This window comes from Aulonocara stuartgranti, assembly GCF_965226115.1.
Source record: "Aulonocara stuartgranti genome assembly, chromosome: 11".
Lineage (NCBI taxonomy): Eukaryota > Metazoa > Chordata > Actinopteri > Cichliformes > Cichlidae > Aulonocara > Aulonocara stuartgranti.
In genome coordinates, this window is record NC_138947.1 from 18,736,693 (window position 1) to 18,750,834 (window position 14,142).

The 14,142-nt window shown below is 42.0% G+C and overlaps 1 protein-coding gene across 1 annotated transcript; it reads left to right on the top strand.

The window, feature by feature from the left end:
* Positions 1-10,385: 10,385 nt before the first annotated feature.
* LOC309717686 (uncharacterized protein) lies at positions 10,386-13,351 on the top strand. The gene is made up of 3 exons (XM_082552430.1): positions 10,386-10,575; positions 10,700-10,822; positions 12,815-13,351. The coding sequence occupies exons 1-3, from the start codon at positions 10,525-10,527 to the stop codon at positions 13,037-13,039; spliced, it is 399 nt and encodes a 132-aa protein (XP_082408556.1). The 5' UTR covers positions 10,386-10,524; the 3' UTR covers positions 13,040-13,351.
* The last annotated feature ends 791 nt before the right edge of the window (positions 13,352-14,142 follow it).

Sequence of the window (14,142 nt, forward strand, 5' to 3'; positions counted from 1 at the left end):
GAGTTGTCATGTATTCAAGGTTCATTTCAAATACACATTTGATCCAGAGCTGTTTGGGATTTGTCTGCGTCTAAGTAAGTGTAATTTATGGGAAGTGAAGAAGAAAACGAGGCCAAAAGAAATTCAGAGAAACTTGTCGAAAATGACAAAAAATAACAACACGAAGACTTACACTAGGCCATGTGTCTCCTGACCATCAGTGGGGCAAACAAACAGGAATCACAACATCTGAGTTAAGATCAAGCTTGTGGAACCACCAAGTCTACAGAGGATAGTATCTATCTTCGTTTAGGCTGTTTTTAATAATTAAGCTAGTACATTTATTTATTACTCTTCTCCACTGAGATACCCAGGTGAGTTGAGTTTCTCTCGGGATGAATGCTCAGGAGAGGTGATGAGGGAGTGGAAGATTCCTCTCTTTTTTCTCTTCACTATCTTGCATTGCATTAGTGTTTGTAGCCCAGAGCAGAGGAAGCGAAGAAAAAAACCTCAGATTTGGCCTGTGTCCACCTTACCTGTGAAATATCCAGCATCAGCATATTCTGCAGAGCTCCAAAGGGCCAAAAGCAAAGAACGAGGGGAGGAAAAAAGATGGAGGCAATGAAGCTACTTGTCTGATGCATTCTAAATAGCCTAATTTCTATTTTCTTTTAAATAGAAAATAAACATGAAACTAATTTCATTAGTGTGAGTCGAGCAAGTTAGGCTTAGGCTGAAGAGTGCCTGATACCCTTGCTTAGTTTCAATATTTGTTAGATCTTCAATCCAGCCGCATGCTGTGATCAAAGACTCCTTTCAACATCAGCCTATATTGAAAAGCACAGCATTTGCAAAGACATATGGATAGGTTTTAGTCTGTGTGCTCATCGTGCAATAGATATGGGTCAAAGGTGTTGTGTATACAAGTGCGTAAACAGTAAAACTTGATGTGTGGTTATTGATGTTTGTGCTTTATGATTTATCCACTCCTGCCTTGTTAATATCTCCTCTGATCCAAATTCAATCTGAAATATATTATTTCTGCGATCTTGGTATATCTAGTGCTCATCTTGCAATCTGACCACAACTTGACTGCATGCCAAGTCGGGGGGTGAAACTAGTGCAAACAGGGAACAGCTTAACAAATTAATACTCTGCTGCCAAGTCCTGGGAGGGAGGTAGAGGCACAGAGGCTTAAAGAGGGAGCTAAAAACCCCTGCTACAGACACAGAGAAACCCCAGAGGGTGAAGGGTGATGAGGAAGAGAGAAAGAAAAGCGAAGGTGGGAAAAAGAGAGAGGAAGCAGAGGGTAAAGAACAAGCAAGATAAAGAGGCAGAGGGAGATGGAAAGAGTGAGAGGCAGAGCAGGGAGAGTACAAAAATGAGGGAACAGAAGAGGCTTGATATGATTTCAATGGAATGTTTGTTGACAGTGCTCCGTGGCCCGGGGCCTTGGGATAAATGATTGAACACTGCGCCTGTCAAAGCCAGAGGATTTCTGTGGGCTTGTGTTTCTCTCCACGCTTTTTTGCTGGAGGGAAGGTAGCAGTCAACTAATTGACACAGAATTAAGCATGAAATGCACTAAGCACAGCCCTCTTCTGCCATGGCTGGCCTCACCACCAAAAAAACGGGCGCTCACAGCGAGTTAAAGGCTGCAGATAAAACACACATACGACCATATTAAGATAAACATCAGACACGTGCAGACATACAACCATGAATAGATCTAAACAGTAAAAAAGGAAATATGCATCCTAGCACATGGCCGACCATTCAATTACATTTGATCGGTAATTTGACATTTTAACACCCACACATCAGCAAGTGCACATACACACATCAGCGGGAGCAAAAAAAACCACAGAGGATATTCACAGAGCACATAAGTAAACGGTATAGACTTTTTGTGTGACAAATTGCTCTATGAGAAAGTAATCCTTCAAGATTAACAGTGTCATTCTCTGCCACACCTTGTATATTATGCTCAGGGAGCAGCGATCTCAGCCGCAGGCTTCTTGCAAATGGCTTACCAGGCGTCTACTAACTGCTTTGCACTGACAAGCCAAACACGCAAGAGAGAGACTAAACTGAAAGGAGGACGGGGCAAACAATCAAGGGGGACAGTTAGAGGAGGGAAACAAGCAGGAAAGCAGTGAAAAGAGAGAACAAACAACAAGTAAGTAAAAAGAAGAAAACAAAATGTGCGTGTGTGTGTGTGTGCAGGGGGGCTGGAAAGGTAATCTGCAGCACTGTGCACAGGTGCACAGGTAGGCTGTTTTCCATACTTCAGCCTGTGATTGAGCAACGCAAAAGGCGATTAAAGTCTAGCGCCACAGACTTTTCACTGTAAATAAAAAGCACTGCCTGCTGTAGCTCAGCTAGTAACACAGTGGTATACAAGGAGTCTTAGCTCATTAAAACCTAGAGCTGCGACAACAAAAACAGCATGACTAGGAAGCAGTTGTGTAGGGTGGGTGCACTTTAAGAACAGAAAAAGAGAAGAGGGGGGGGGTCCATACACGTCTCACAGAAGTGCCAGTAATGCCCTTGGACATAGCCAAGTCACGCATCTCCTTTTTCTGTTGTCTCCACTGGCCACGTCGCCACGTGAATACCCTTGTGAAGGAGGTTGAGACAGGAAGAGAAAGGGAGAGGTACGGAAGGAGGGAAGAGAGGCTACAGGTCAAAGGACCAAACCTATCTTGCTGACTACCAACCAATATGGAGGTGTCCTGTGCTGTCTTGGAGGAAACAGAGGGGGGAAAGAGGAGGAGAAGGTGAAGAAGAGGAGGAGGTAAGCAGGGAAAGTATGAGGGTGGATGGACTGCAAGGCGGATCCCCAGGGTCAATTATCCCTGCGAAGGAGGTACTGTAGCCAACACTCTGCATCTCATTTGCAAGGCAGCAGCAAAGGTGCACCTGAGCTCAGCTAGTGAGTGTCCTGCCATAGCACCAAGGCAATTAATGTCTTCTTTCAATGACATGTGCTTCTCAGTGTGACAGTGGCTGGCCAGCTGTGGGCTGGGCCAACTGGCTAAAAGAGAAGGCCTCAGCAATGCCTCCTGTCTTCCCACAGAGACTAATTTCAGATAGAGCCTCTCCCCTGCTCCACCAACAGTCTAAGAGGACCTCAAGCCCAAATGCACATATTAAATCACACACACAAAGAAATTCATGCCAAAAATGTTGCATGAGCAGTGCCACAAATTAGAAGATGAACACACTGACATGTATATTGCAAAATTACAGCATAAAAATAGAAAGATAGTAGTTAAAAATGTATAAGATTTTATTGTTAGTTATTTATCAACTTTCCAGTTCTTGAGTTTTTAGAATTAAAAAAACACATTGACAGTGTTGATCTGCTAAAACCCTTAAAAGTACTGGTCCATAAAGCCCTGATTTTGTGCTGTTTGATAAAAGCTCATGGAGTGAATGGAAAGAGATTGTCCAATAGGGGGTATCTATATGCTCTTTCAATATTATACATATTCCAAATGTAATGCATAGGTGGCCTGATCGTTGCATTCAAAGAAATGTCAAAGGTCAACAAACACACTAGAAATAATCTGCTGTGTGTCATAAATATCAGCAGTGAATTTATTGGGATCCCTGCCAGCAGATATCTCGCTCGACCGGATCGACTGACTGAATTTCATCAACATACTTAAGCCTGAAAAGACAAATACATGCTCGCACTACTAGTCCTACAAATCACCATAAGATGACCGGCTCAATGTAGTAGGATGTGTAAACACTGGATAAATAAAAACTTGACAAACTTAGATAAATAAAGAGTTCACAGAAGATAAAGTTAGAGATTATAATAAGAATAATAAAACATACCAACACCTTGAAAGGGACACAAGATGAGATAGACATAATTATATATTTCACAGTAAATATATATATATATATATATATATATATATATATATATATATATATATATATATATATATATATATATATATATATATATATATACATATATATATATATACATACATACAACAGGACTTGTGTTTATTAGAAAATAACAAATGAATAATAAAAAAAACCCCTCATAAAATCACGATGCTGCCTTCTGCTCTGTTGGAGTATTGAAAGTATATGGAAAATTCATGTCGGGTGTATGTATGTTACTTATACACCAAAGTCACCAAGTGTGTTACCATGTAATCAAGTCATGACCTTGTATGAGACCTCATTGCTGCAGGGCATTGCAGCAAGCAAGGCTAACATGGGGCTAATGAGGGACATTCATTGCATCTGGGTGGAGCGGAGACATGCAAGCACACTCATACACACATATTCAACAGATCCATCCTTCCGATCACTGCTCCCTATAGCCCTGGAGCTCACAATGAAACCCAGTGTCTCCCTGAGTGGGAAGCCTTTGCTTTCCTCCCTGACCATTCTCACTCATCCGCGACCGAAATAGACATCGCTTTGCTTCCCTGCTCATTCTCCTAGTCAACTTCTGGTTGACACACACTGGATGAATGACTACGTCCTCCTGCTCGCCTCAGTCGACTACTGAGGTGCAGTTCCGAGTTGTCGAGCTCGCAACAGAGAGAATAAAGAACAAGGGAAGTTGGGTTTGGCTTGAGTGTGGAAGGGGTGTGGGCTGGAGGGATCGGTAGACACTTCATGCAGGCACACAAACACACATTTACACACTTACAGCAAAGCTAGCTGGCTTTTGACAGTAGCAGAGTTATTATGGCGAGGTGAATATTACCCCCGTGGGACTTCATTTACCTCCAGCATATTCACTGAGTTTCTCTGTGTTTTACTGCTCCTCATAATCCAAGCCAACCACACACATGCACAAGCACATATACTTGCACTCACATCACCATATCACACACTATTTTTATGTCCATGAATGTTGTCAGGGTTATTATTGAGATCATTATGGGATGTGGATTCAGATTCCCCCACCTACTGCCCCCGTTCCCCTCTCCAATCCCACCCATTTTGTTGCAGTTCTGAATCTTAGAGACCTCTCATGAAAGGTTACTAAAGCTTTCCGATTTGAGCTTCTATTAATCAATAAAGCGTACAGTCACACACAAACACACACACACACAGACATTCACATATTCAAAGAGGTGTGTTTGTATTTTGCAGCTTGTATTATTGTAATTCTCCTCTTGGTATTTAGCCAGTAAAGGTCACTGATGGACTTCTTTTGTTGTGCTGTTTGAGGTCTCTTTCGCCCATTGTGTTAACAACTCATTAAAAATTGAGGGACGTGAGGCGGGCAAGGAGACATTGCATATGTTTGGAAGCATTATTATTATTAAATAATCATGTTTGTCTCCTAAATTGAGAGTGACTCATGCCACAATATCAGTAATTAGATAAATTATTGATGGGCTAGCGGGTGGGTGAGAGGATGGTCGGTGGTGGAAATGGAATTGCCAAACCCAATTACTGTCTTTTCCTCAGAGTGGCCCCATTAGGGTTGTCACTTATACTACCAAATGGCGGTAGTAATAAAACCACAACTAGCACTTAACCACTTAATTAATAGTAAGATGATTAATATTTTAATTGCCCGGGATTAAATACCACTCGTGCCGAGAGTGAAGCTTAACAGGAGCAGAAGTTGACATCCTGTGCCCGCCGCTTAAAAACATGTCATGCTTTTCATCTTTTTCACACAGGCTTGAACATCGTACTTGCCCTAGCCAATCACAAAAAGATGAGGCAGGTAGGAGTAAAAGTAACTTAAATAAGTATCACAAAATGTGTTGGAATTTTTAGGAACTGAAATGCCTAAACCAGTTACACGAGATTTTATATACTGGGATGCCACAAAAAAGGGGTTGGTACAAGGCTGCCCACATCTAAGGTGTCTCCTGATGGTTACACTATACTATTAATATCATCATCACAAATCAATTTGGATGTTTAGACTAAATTTTTGCACTTTCCTATACTTGAAAAAATTGTTAGCTTGCCTTTATAGGATGATGTGAGTCTCTGACATTATTTTTGTTTTTTTCAAAGTCTGACCATGTTTGTTAAATGTGGTCCTTTACTTTGTTGTCCTGTACTCTGGATAATGCTTATATATGTGTCTGTCTTCTGACTCCATGTCACAACTGTGTAAGATGCAGTTATGAAGGTTTACAGGTGCGCAGTCAAGATCAAAATAACCCAACGATATCTGTAGTCTCATTCAAGGACAATAAGTAAAGCACATCTGTGATAGCGAGGCAGCGGGGGCCTTTGGTATAACCACTTCACACACCTGTCCCAGTCTTTTTATTTTGTTATCTATTTGGAACTCGCCACAGGAAGTATTTTGTATCTGTGTTTTAAAGTTTTTGAATATGAATGTGATCTGAGATTTAATTAGCATCACAGCTGGTGTAATCATATCCAAGACAGTGTCTAATTAAAGGTATTAACAAAAAAAAATAACACTTTAACACAAATGCTTTTTGTAAAATATACAAATTACTTTATCAGCTTTTATCCCAAACTATGAAAAATGAAAATCAGTGCAACTATTTTTTGGATGTGGGTTCTCTAGTGTTTTTTAAAAGCAGAAAATTGTGGCATAAATTTTAACAATCAAAGTTTGAGATATTACTTTTTTTGCCTACTGAACTACAAAAACAAACCCCAAGCAAACCTGCGTGCAAATGTACATACTCATGTATGCCACGGTAAAAAAAGGACTTTCCCTCTTCTACTAATACCCATCAACCCTCTCTCTCAAGAGGGCATGCTGTCTTCCATCTACAACATGAATAAAACAAGTTATTCTTTTCTAGATAAACACCCTCCAAGTGCCCGCAAACAAAAGGGGGAAAAGACGCCAAGCTTTGGTTTTCCTCCAGCAATTGCAATGGAGATGGGCTCCCCAGACACTTGCTGGGCTCTGCAAAGTGGCCCTGCATTTCACAAAGTGTCTGCTTTGCCAGAGGCACAGGATGGAACTTTTAAGCACAAACAAAATCAACTAAATACCTAGCAAGGCTTGTTCGTTTGAACAAAGCGTATTATTCATTCACTTATCAATTCTTTATGTACATGGTATTATTAATCCCCCAGTGAGATTGAAGCTGTTTGTTCTTTTGAATCTACAGAATGACTCTGCTGGTAAGAGAATCATTAGGAAGTATCACTTTGGCCCAGATTTGACAAAGAAGCTGAGAAAGTGCATATAGCGGCAAACGATAAGGTTAAGCGTGGTAAAATGAGAAAAGAAACGTGGCGGACAAATTGAGGAATTAACAACGTGCGAGTGGGGAAAGTCTCCGAGGGCCCAGTACAGAGGCGAGACCTATTAGAGCTCATGGCACTAGGCAGCTGTGTGGTAATTATCATCATGTGTTTAGCACAGCGCCCTTAACCAGGGCAACATATAGGAATTCTGTTTTAATCACTTAGTTGGCCCGTTTGGTGTTGGATGCATGTGTGAGAAGTGGATGAGGAGGGGATTTCCATTAGTATGCTACTTTAGCATTAAGTGTCAGTATGCCAACTCAGGCATAGTTGGCACCTTGGGCCGATCCAGGTGTGTGACCCACTGTGGCTAACTTGGCCTCGCGTTGAATGAGGGTAACTTGGTGTCCTTGGGGAAGGTGAAAGAGTGACCCCATGAAGCTCCAGCTGGGTGCCTGGTGAGCATGTGGCCCAGATGTGTCTGTGTGTGTTTGCAAGAGTGTGTTTACATGTGATTGTGAGCCTTTTAGTGCATACATGTCTGCCCAGTGCCAGCTTTGTATGAAACAGCTGGCTCCCACCATCTGCTACTCCTCTTCATGAGCAGCTCCAGAATGTGTATAGACTGGATGTGTGTGTGTGCGTCCCATGTGTTGATCCCTTCTTTTTCAGTATTATTCCTTCAACATTTCGAACAATTAAAAACATCATGCATAAATGTAATATCAAACAACTTTGAGAGGTTATACTGTGTACACACAAATCAAAACAAAACAAAACAAAACAAAAAAACATGCCATGTATGCAGTGTGGCTCCTTTCAAACAGAGAAACCAGACTTTGATTATTGGAGTAAGTAAAACAGTGAATGTACTTTTCTTTAAAAGCTACACTATCTAGTGTATTTTAGCTTTTCCCTTTGGTTGTTAATCATTTGCTCCAAGCAAGTCTACTCTATCTAACAGACTCAGGGAAAAAAGAGAAGGATTGGGAGGTTAGGGGGGGTTAGTATGCTAAAATCCACCCAAAACAAGACACAAGAGACATTCGGTTCTACTGTTAATTAGGGAGCCAATATTACAGGATAAATCAGAGATGGAGGGAAGGTGTGAAGGAGAGTGAGACGAGGGAGGAGGCACAGAAGTGGAGGAAAGGGAAGTGGGGAAAAGAGAGATTGAGAAACAGAGAGAGAGGGAGGGCAGGGTGTTGATTTGAGCAAGGCCTGGGGGCAGCCTACAGGGTAAAGAAGGGAATGATAGACTGGCTAACCAGATGTTGATCAGGCCTATGTAGCGCTCTTCTTTTCATCAATAGTGAACAAAAAAAGTGGCAAGAGAAATCCTGTTAGCTGCATACTTATTTGCTTCAAAGTCAGCCTTAAAAACCACCAAGTGTCACTTGACTTGAGTCTAATCAATTCTGCGTTTTGATCTAGAAATGGCTGAAACTTTCGGCGTTTGATGACAAAAAATGTCTGTTGTTAAAACGGATGTCATATACAGGATGCGTGTGCGCACACTGCCCAGCAAGTATGATGCTGCTCACAGAAGACAGTAATGAAAAATGATGTCCCTTTACCTCCCCAAATTTTCTAGAGTAACAGTGGTGGCAAAAGTGAGTAATCTGTAATCGGAGCGATGTGGAGGAGTGCAGTGCAGCTAATGCGACTAGACCCTGCTGTTCTCCGAGGAAGACTGCTGGAGGGGAGGAAGAAGACGAGGAGAAGGAGAGGCAGAGGGATGAGCAGGAAGAAGAACACACACAGAGGCTGTTGGGGGATCGCTTGCTCCAAACATAGCAGAAGGTATGGAACAAGGCGCACTGTGTGGGCCCCATTATTTTTACTCCCCATTCTCTTTTTCCCCTCTCTCCTTTTGAAGACGGCGGGATTTTTCTCCTCCTCCCTGACATAAAAGTAAACAACGTTGCCTGCAGGCACAATTTTCCTGGCAACACAATAAAATGTGCAGTGAATTTATGATGGTCATCCATTAGCTCTTACCAAGGAAACATCACCCGTATCTGTCGTCCATCATTATAATAGAGGGTTAATGCACTGAATTTACATAAAAAAGTCATATTGTCTGCATGAATTATTTACACCCTCAGCTGTTTTTTCCAATTTCTCTCTTTTTTTCCCCTCTTCGTCCGCTCGTTCGTGGCGAGGGGGATTTTGGTCCAGAGTCTCGTGGAGAAAATCTGACAGTAAATTCCGCCGTGAGGTGGTCCTGTCGTCGCCACCTCCTTATTCCAATATTTCCCCCCTTTATCTGTCTTCCCACCCCTCCTACCCTCCATCTCATCCTCCTATTCTGCCCTTTGAGGGACAGTAAGAACTGAAGGCATTGTGATGGGGTTGTTTATGGCCTCTGCTTTATACCGAGTCAATCAACACACTGAAAACTACTTTCACAGCTTCCAATATGTAAGCAGATTTCACTGCTGATCAGAGTCCTTTAGATTACCACCTACCCTCAATATCTGTCAGAACTGAGATGAATATATGTCTTTGTTAGCTAATTCAATGTCACAATCAGATGGCACAGTTAAGATTATTTAATCTTTAGTGGCCTAATCTGGTAATGCACACAAAATGATCACAGTGCCAGTCGTCCCACTCTAAGTGAATTATCCCGATATCACAACCCTGTAATGAAGGCTTGTACAGCGCTAACAGTTGCCTCTCAGACCCCGGGGAAAGGCTCCGTGATTGAGCAATTATGACAAGCTCAATTACTGTCATCATATTATCATAGCTAATCCAGCTCCGCCATGCTGCGCCTTCCACTGCACTGATCACAGCGCCTTTTTCACTGTCACTGAGGTGAGAAAGTGCTGTCACTGACACCGCTTGTGCTCCCATGAACACGCTCAAATGAATGTGGCAAATATGTCAATCTACTGGTGCCTGTCTCTGTTTCTATCTTTCTACTGGATGTCGCTGGGATGGATGTCTTAATTTTTTTCTAATTCTGCCTGACAGTGCCACAGGCACTCTTGCGTGCTGAGTTAAATTTGTGATGCGCCTTGACAGAGTGCAGGTTTTGTGAGTTATCTGCTCCCCTGATATGGCTAACGTGCTTCTGCACTGCCGCCACGACTCATATGGCTGTGCAACGGAGCAAGCAAACGGAGACTTACTGAACACGGAAAGAAGTGAAAAGGTTTCAGAAGTAACGTAATGTGTCTTTACCTCCTTACCTTTACAGATTAGTGACCTCAAGTTCTTACTGATAATGCCCAAGCAGGCGGAGTGACACAGGTCAGTCAGACAGATGTAGATGAGGAGGTCAGTGTGGAAGGAAGTCGAGCCAAACTTGCACAGAGCAGGTGTTTTGCAGAGACAGTAGGAGTAATGCCAGAGGTGCGAGGGAAGGCGGACGGATCAATTGGTGCTGAGCCTCAGGTACAACCCATTCTCATCCATATAACATCCCTTTATACTGCCTCTCCCTGCCCTGTGCTAATGTTATGTGTTTTCTTCCCTCTGTGCTCTTGTTTATTCCTCTCACTGGTACATTTCTCCTCAGGGGCCCGATCCCTTCTCGCCTCCAGGCCTGTTTCTCACCCCCGTTAAGGAGGTGGGGATTAGAGGTCAGGAACACCGCCACGTCCTCTGCCCGCATCGATCGCTGTTTCACAAAGTACTCCAGGCAAGTAACGACTTGTTAGGTGTAAGGCTAGGTTTGCGGCCTAATGACTTCCACTGTTGTCTTTTTTTGTCAGATATATCTGTCAAAACTCAAAAGTCTTGTTGTTTTAAGTCCTTAAGCAGTTATTACATTTACACCTAATGTAAACACGTTTCAAGACACATCAGGTTTGAAATCTTTCACGGGAAAGGAAAACATCTGTACACGTACACCACCTTGGCGCAACTTGCCAGGAAAGTAAACTAATCACTCACTTTGAAACAAAGTATCCCATGATGCTGAGAAGTGCTGAGAAGAATGCAAGCGGGTCAGCTTACTGTACAAATAAGGTGGCAAACAAATTTGCATGTCAAAATTAAAAATCAATGTGTTCCACCTCACCTAATGACCAATCTCCCTACTGCTGCTCCTGGGCTCTGATTAACATTCTGGGGGGTTCAGGAGAAAATGTTAGAGCAAAGCATTAATCTCTCTCAGCAAAAAAGCTTGTATCCTCTGACAGGTGGGTCAAAGTTGCCGTTTAATCTAGCCCATAATTTCTGAAATGTGCTGACAGAGTGTATTTTGATACATTAAAACATGGCTGTGTTTGAGAAAGCTCAAAGCGCCACACCTCAGCAGGAAGTCTCTGTCTCTGGCTTTGAGTTATGGCATACTGGGGTAATAGGAAGAATTCAGAAGAAAAACAACTTGTTTTCTTTCATATTATGTTGCTGCATTTTGTGAGATATGATGTGATCGTTTAATAGGAAAGTAGAAATTAACTGAAGACCATCTTTTGACAGTTTGGGTTAATCTTTAATATACAAGAGAATTCATTTTCACATATGCAGAAGGGAAGAAAATTTGTTTTAAACTTCTGGTGGTTTTAAAATTCCAACTTTGGCATGATTTTTATAACCAGCAGTAAAAGTGCCTGAAATTTCTCCCTTTTTTTGAACAAAGCCCTTAAAGACCCTAAACCTGCCACAACTATTTATTTGTTCAATGGCCTGCACTTGACTTTATTGGCCGTTGGCAGAGAGGTGCCTTCAGAGGTGCCTGCTTGCCTATTGAAAAATGTGTCTCTTACCTCTTGCCCAACCTAGTGGAAATAATATCACTCACACTGAGAGATCATGGTGTCAGGGTCAATTGTCCTGCAAAAGATGGGGGCGATGGGAGACATGTATTGATTTTTCATTTTGTTGGGGTAAGCAAGCATGTTGCGGCTGGGCGCGGATGCAATGAGGCAGACAGAATGTGCTAGACTGCTTTTCAAGCTTGTTGCTCGTGAGCTGTGACTGCTGAAAGACACCTTGCACACACAGACACACACACACGTACAGATACATATGTTTTCAAGTCAAAATGTTCAGAAATGTCAGGGCAACCACCCATTGAAATGTAATCTTCAAAGAAGAGAGAGCTACTGAGGAAAATTTTGGCTAGATATCCAGAAAGGAAACACAGCCAGCATCAGCCCCGATAGGGATGAGATAGAGCTAGCCAGGGCTGGCAATCACAATCAACGTAGTGCCTCGCAGGGTGGAAATGCTAATAAAACATGTTCTATGATGCCACAGGTCAGACGCATCCCAGCAGTCCAGCCTTTGCCCAACAGCTATAAACAATGAATAAATGCCAAACTAATCACCTCTTTTAACCTTCCTTAATGTGTTTAACTCCAACCATCTGAAGTTGTTCATCACTGCAGAGGAAATACAGCTTGATAAAGAATGTATGGGATTCCTGTCAACTCCTCAATATAGTGCCTCTCTTTGCCTTTGCAGTAGAGGAGACTGATCTCCGAGTGGGTCATAACCTACAACATATCCGTGTAAATGTTCTTGCTCCAGTGGGACACAACAAAATGTCTCAAGCTCATTCTTGAACATGGCAGGGTTTAGAAGCCCTTGCAGTCACTTCACTTTCTGAATAAAAATGATATGTTTGGGGGGTGTTGTCTGCATCTCCGCATTCCTCTAACTCTCACACTCCATCCCATCACAGCTCATGCATTTTCTACATCGCCTGTTTGCTCCTCATTTGCAAAGGCTACAGTCACGACGGTGGTCCGAAAGCGTGACAGACATGCAGGGTGAAGAACACAGCGGTCATCCACTGCCCTCTCTTCGCTCCATTCACCTCGATGACCGATACACACCGGTGTACAGCTCTCTACCCAACTACTCTGCACCACCTGTCTCATGTCTGTGCTGTGAGGGCCAGAGTTGAATGCTCACAATATGAGCTCATCAGTATACCTAACACTTCCTGTTAGTACAGGTACAAGCAAAGTCCTAAATATGAATAAAAACATCACTTTTTTAATGTCATAGAACAAAACATTGGTTGCAGAGAAGATTGTCTGTGACAGAAGTTGAGAGTCTGTCATTTCTGCAGGCCAAAGAGAAATATCAGCAAAAGTACCACAAAAACAGTCACAAATATGGAAAAGATTTCTCTTCTGTTATTCTCATCTATCTAGGTGGTACGCACAATGTGATACACAAGTCAACACAAAATTCATGAGAATATTTCAATAATATACTGCATTTCTTGCATTCTTACATAAAAAAATACAGTTTTATGTTTGGATATTTCATAGTTATGTTTCTGAAGATAGAGTCAATGTTATATATGTGTTTTTTTACTCATACAGTTAACTCCTTGTAAATGCATAATTCCAGGTTAAGGGATGTAATATAGGTAAACAGTGGCTCCTTGGCTGCAGCAGATTGCCTGTAAGTCAGTGGAAGTCCAGCAAGCCTGGAGCTTTGCAGAATGAACAAGTACCAATATTTGTAAATGCATTGTCTTTCAGTCTGTTAGGTTTCACTCATTATACTTCAAAGAGCAATATGTGCCTGTCTCAATAAAAATCAAATGCACTAACAGTGTCAAGGTCCTCTTTGTGCTCTGTCTCTACTGCTCCATAAGAAACATACAGAGATATGAGTGGCATAGTTTTGAGATTCCCATTTTGCTTGAATTGACGCACAGGCTATAAAATTCATTTTAAGTGATGCAGGTTAAACTTACCAGGAAAACCTGCATGTAGCATCTGTAGCATCTGTACAAAAGTCTGAAATTCCCATATAAACATTTTCATTTCAACTTTAGGAACAGTCGATATATTTTGCAGTGTTAGTGTTTAGCTCTGGGGATGCAGCTTCATAACTACATTAGAGCCAAACAAGAACATAAACAGTGAGATAATCACTAAGGTTGTAAACAAACTCCCAGTTCAGTCACAGACACGCCAAAGAACTGACTAATGATAGCAAATATTTTCAAAGTTACATCTGATGGAAACGCCTTTGCTCTCTGAGGGAACT

Excerpts from the sequence above, each read along its gene's own strand:
- LOC309717686 (XM_082552430.1), top strand. The coding sequence starts at position 10,525 with ATGCCAGAGGTGCGAGGGAAGGCGGACGGATCAATTGGTGCTGAGCCT. Across the intron at positions 10,576-10,699 it reads CAATTGGTGCTGAGCCTCAG|GGGCCCGATCCCTTCTCGCC; the intron begins GTACAACCCATT and ends ATTTCTCCTCAG. Across the intron at positions 10,823-12,814 it reads TGTTTCACAAAGTACTCCAG|CTCATGCATTTTCTACATCG; the intron begins GCAAGTAACGAC and ends ATCCCATCACAG.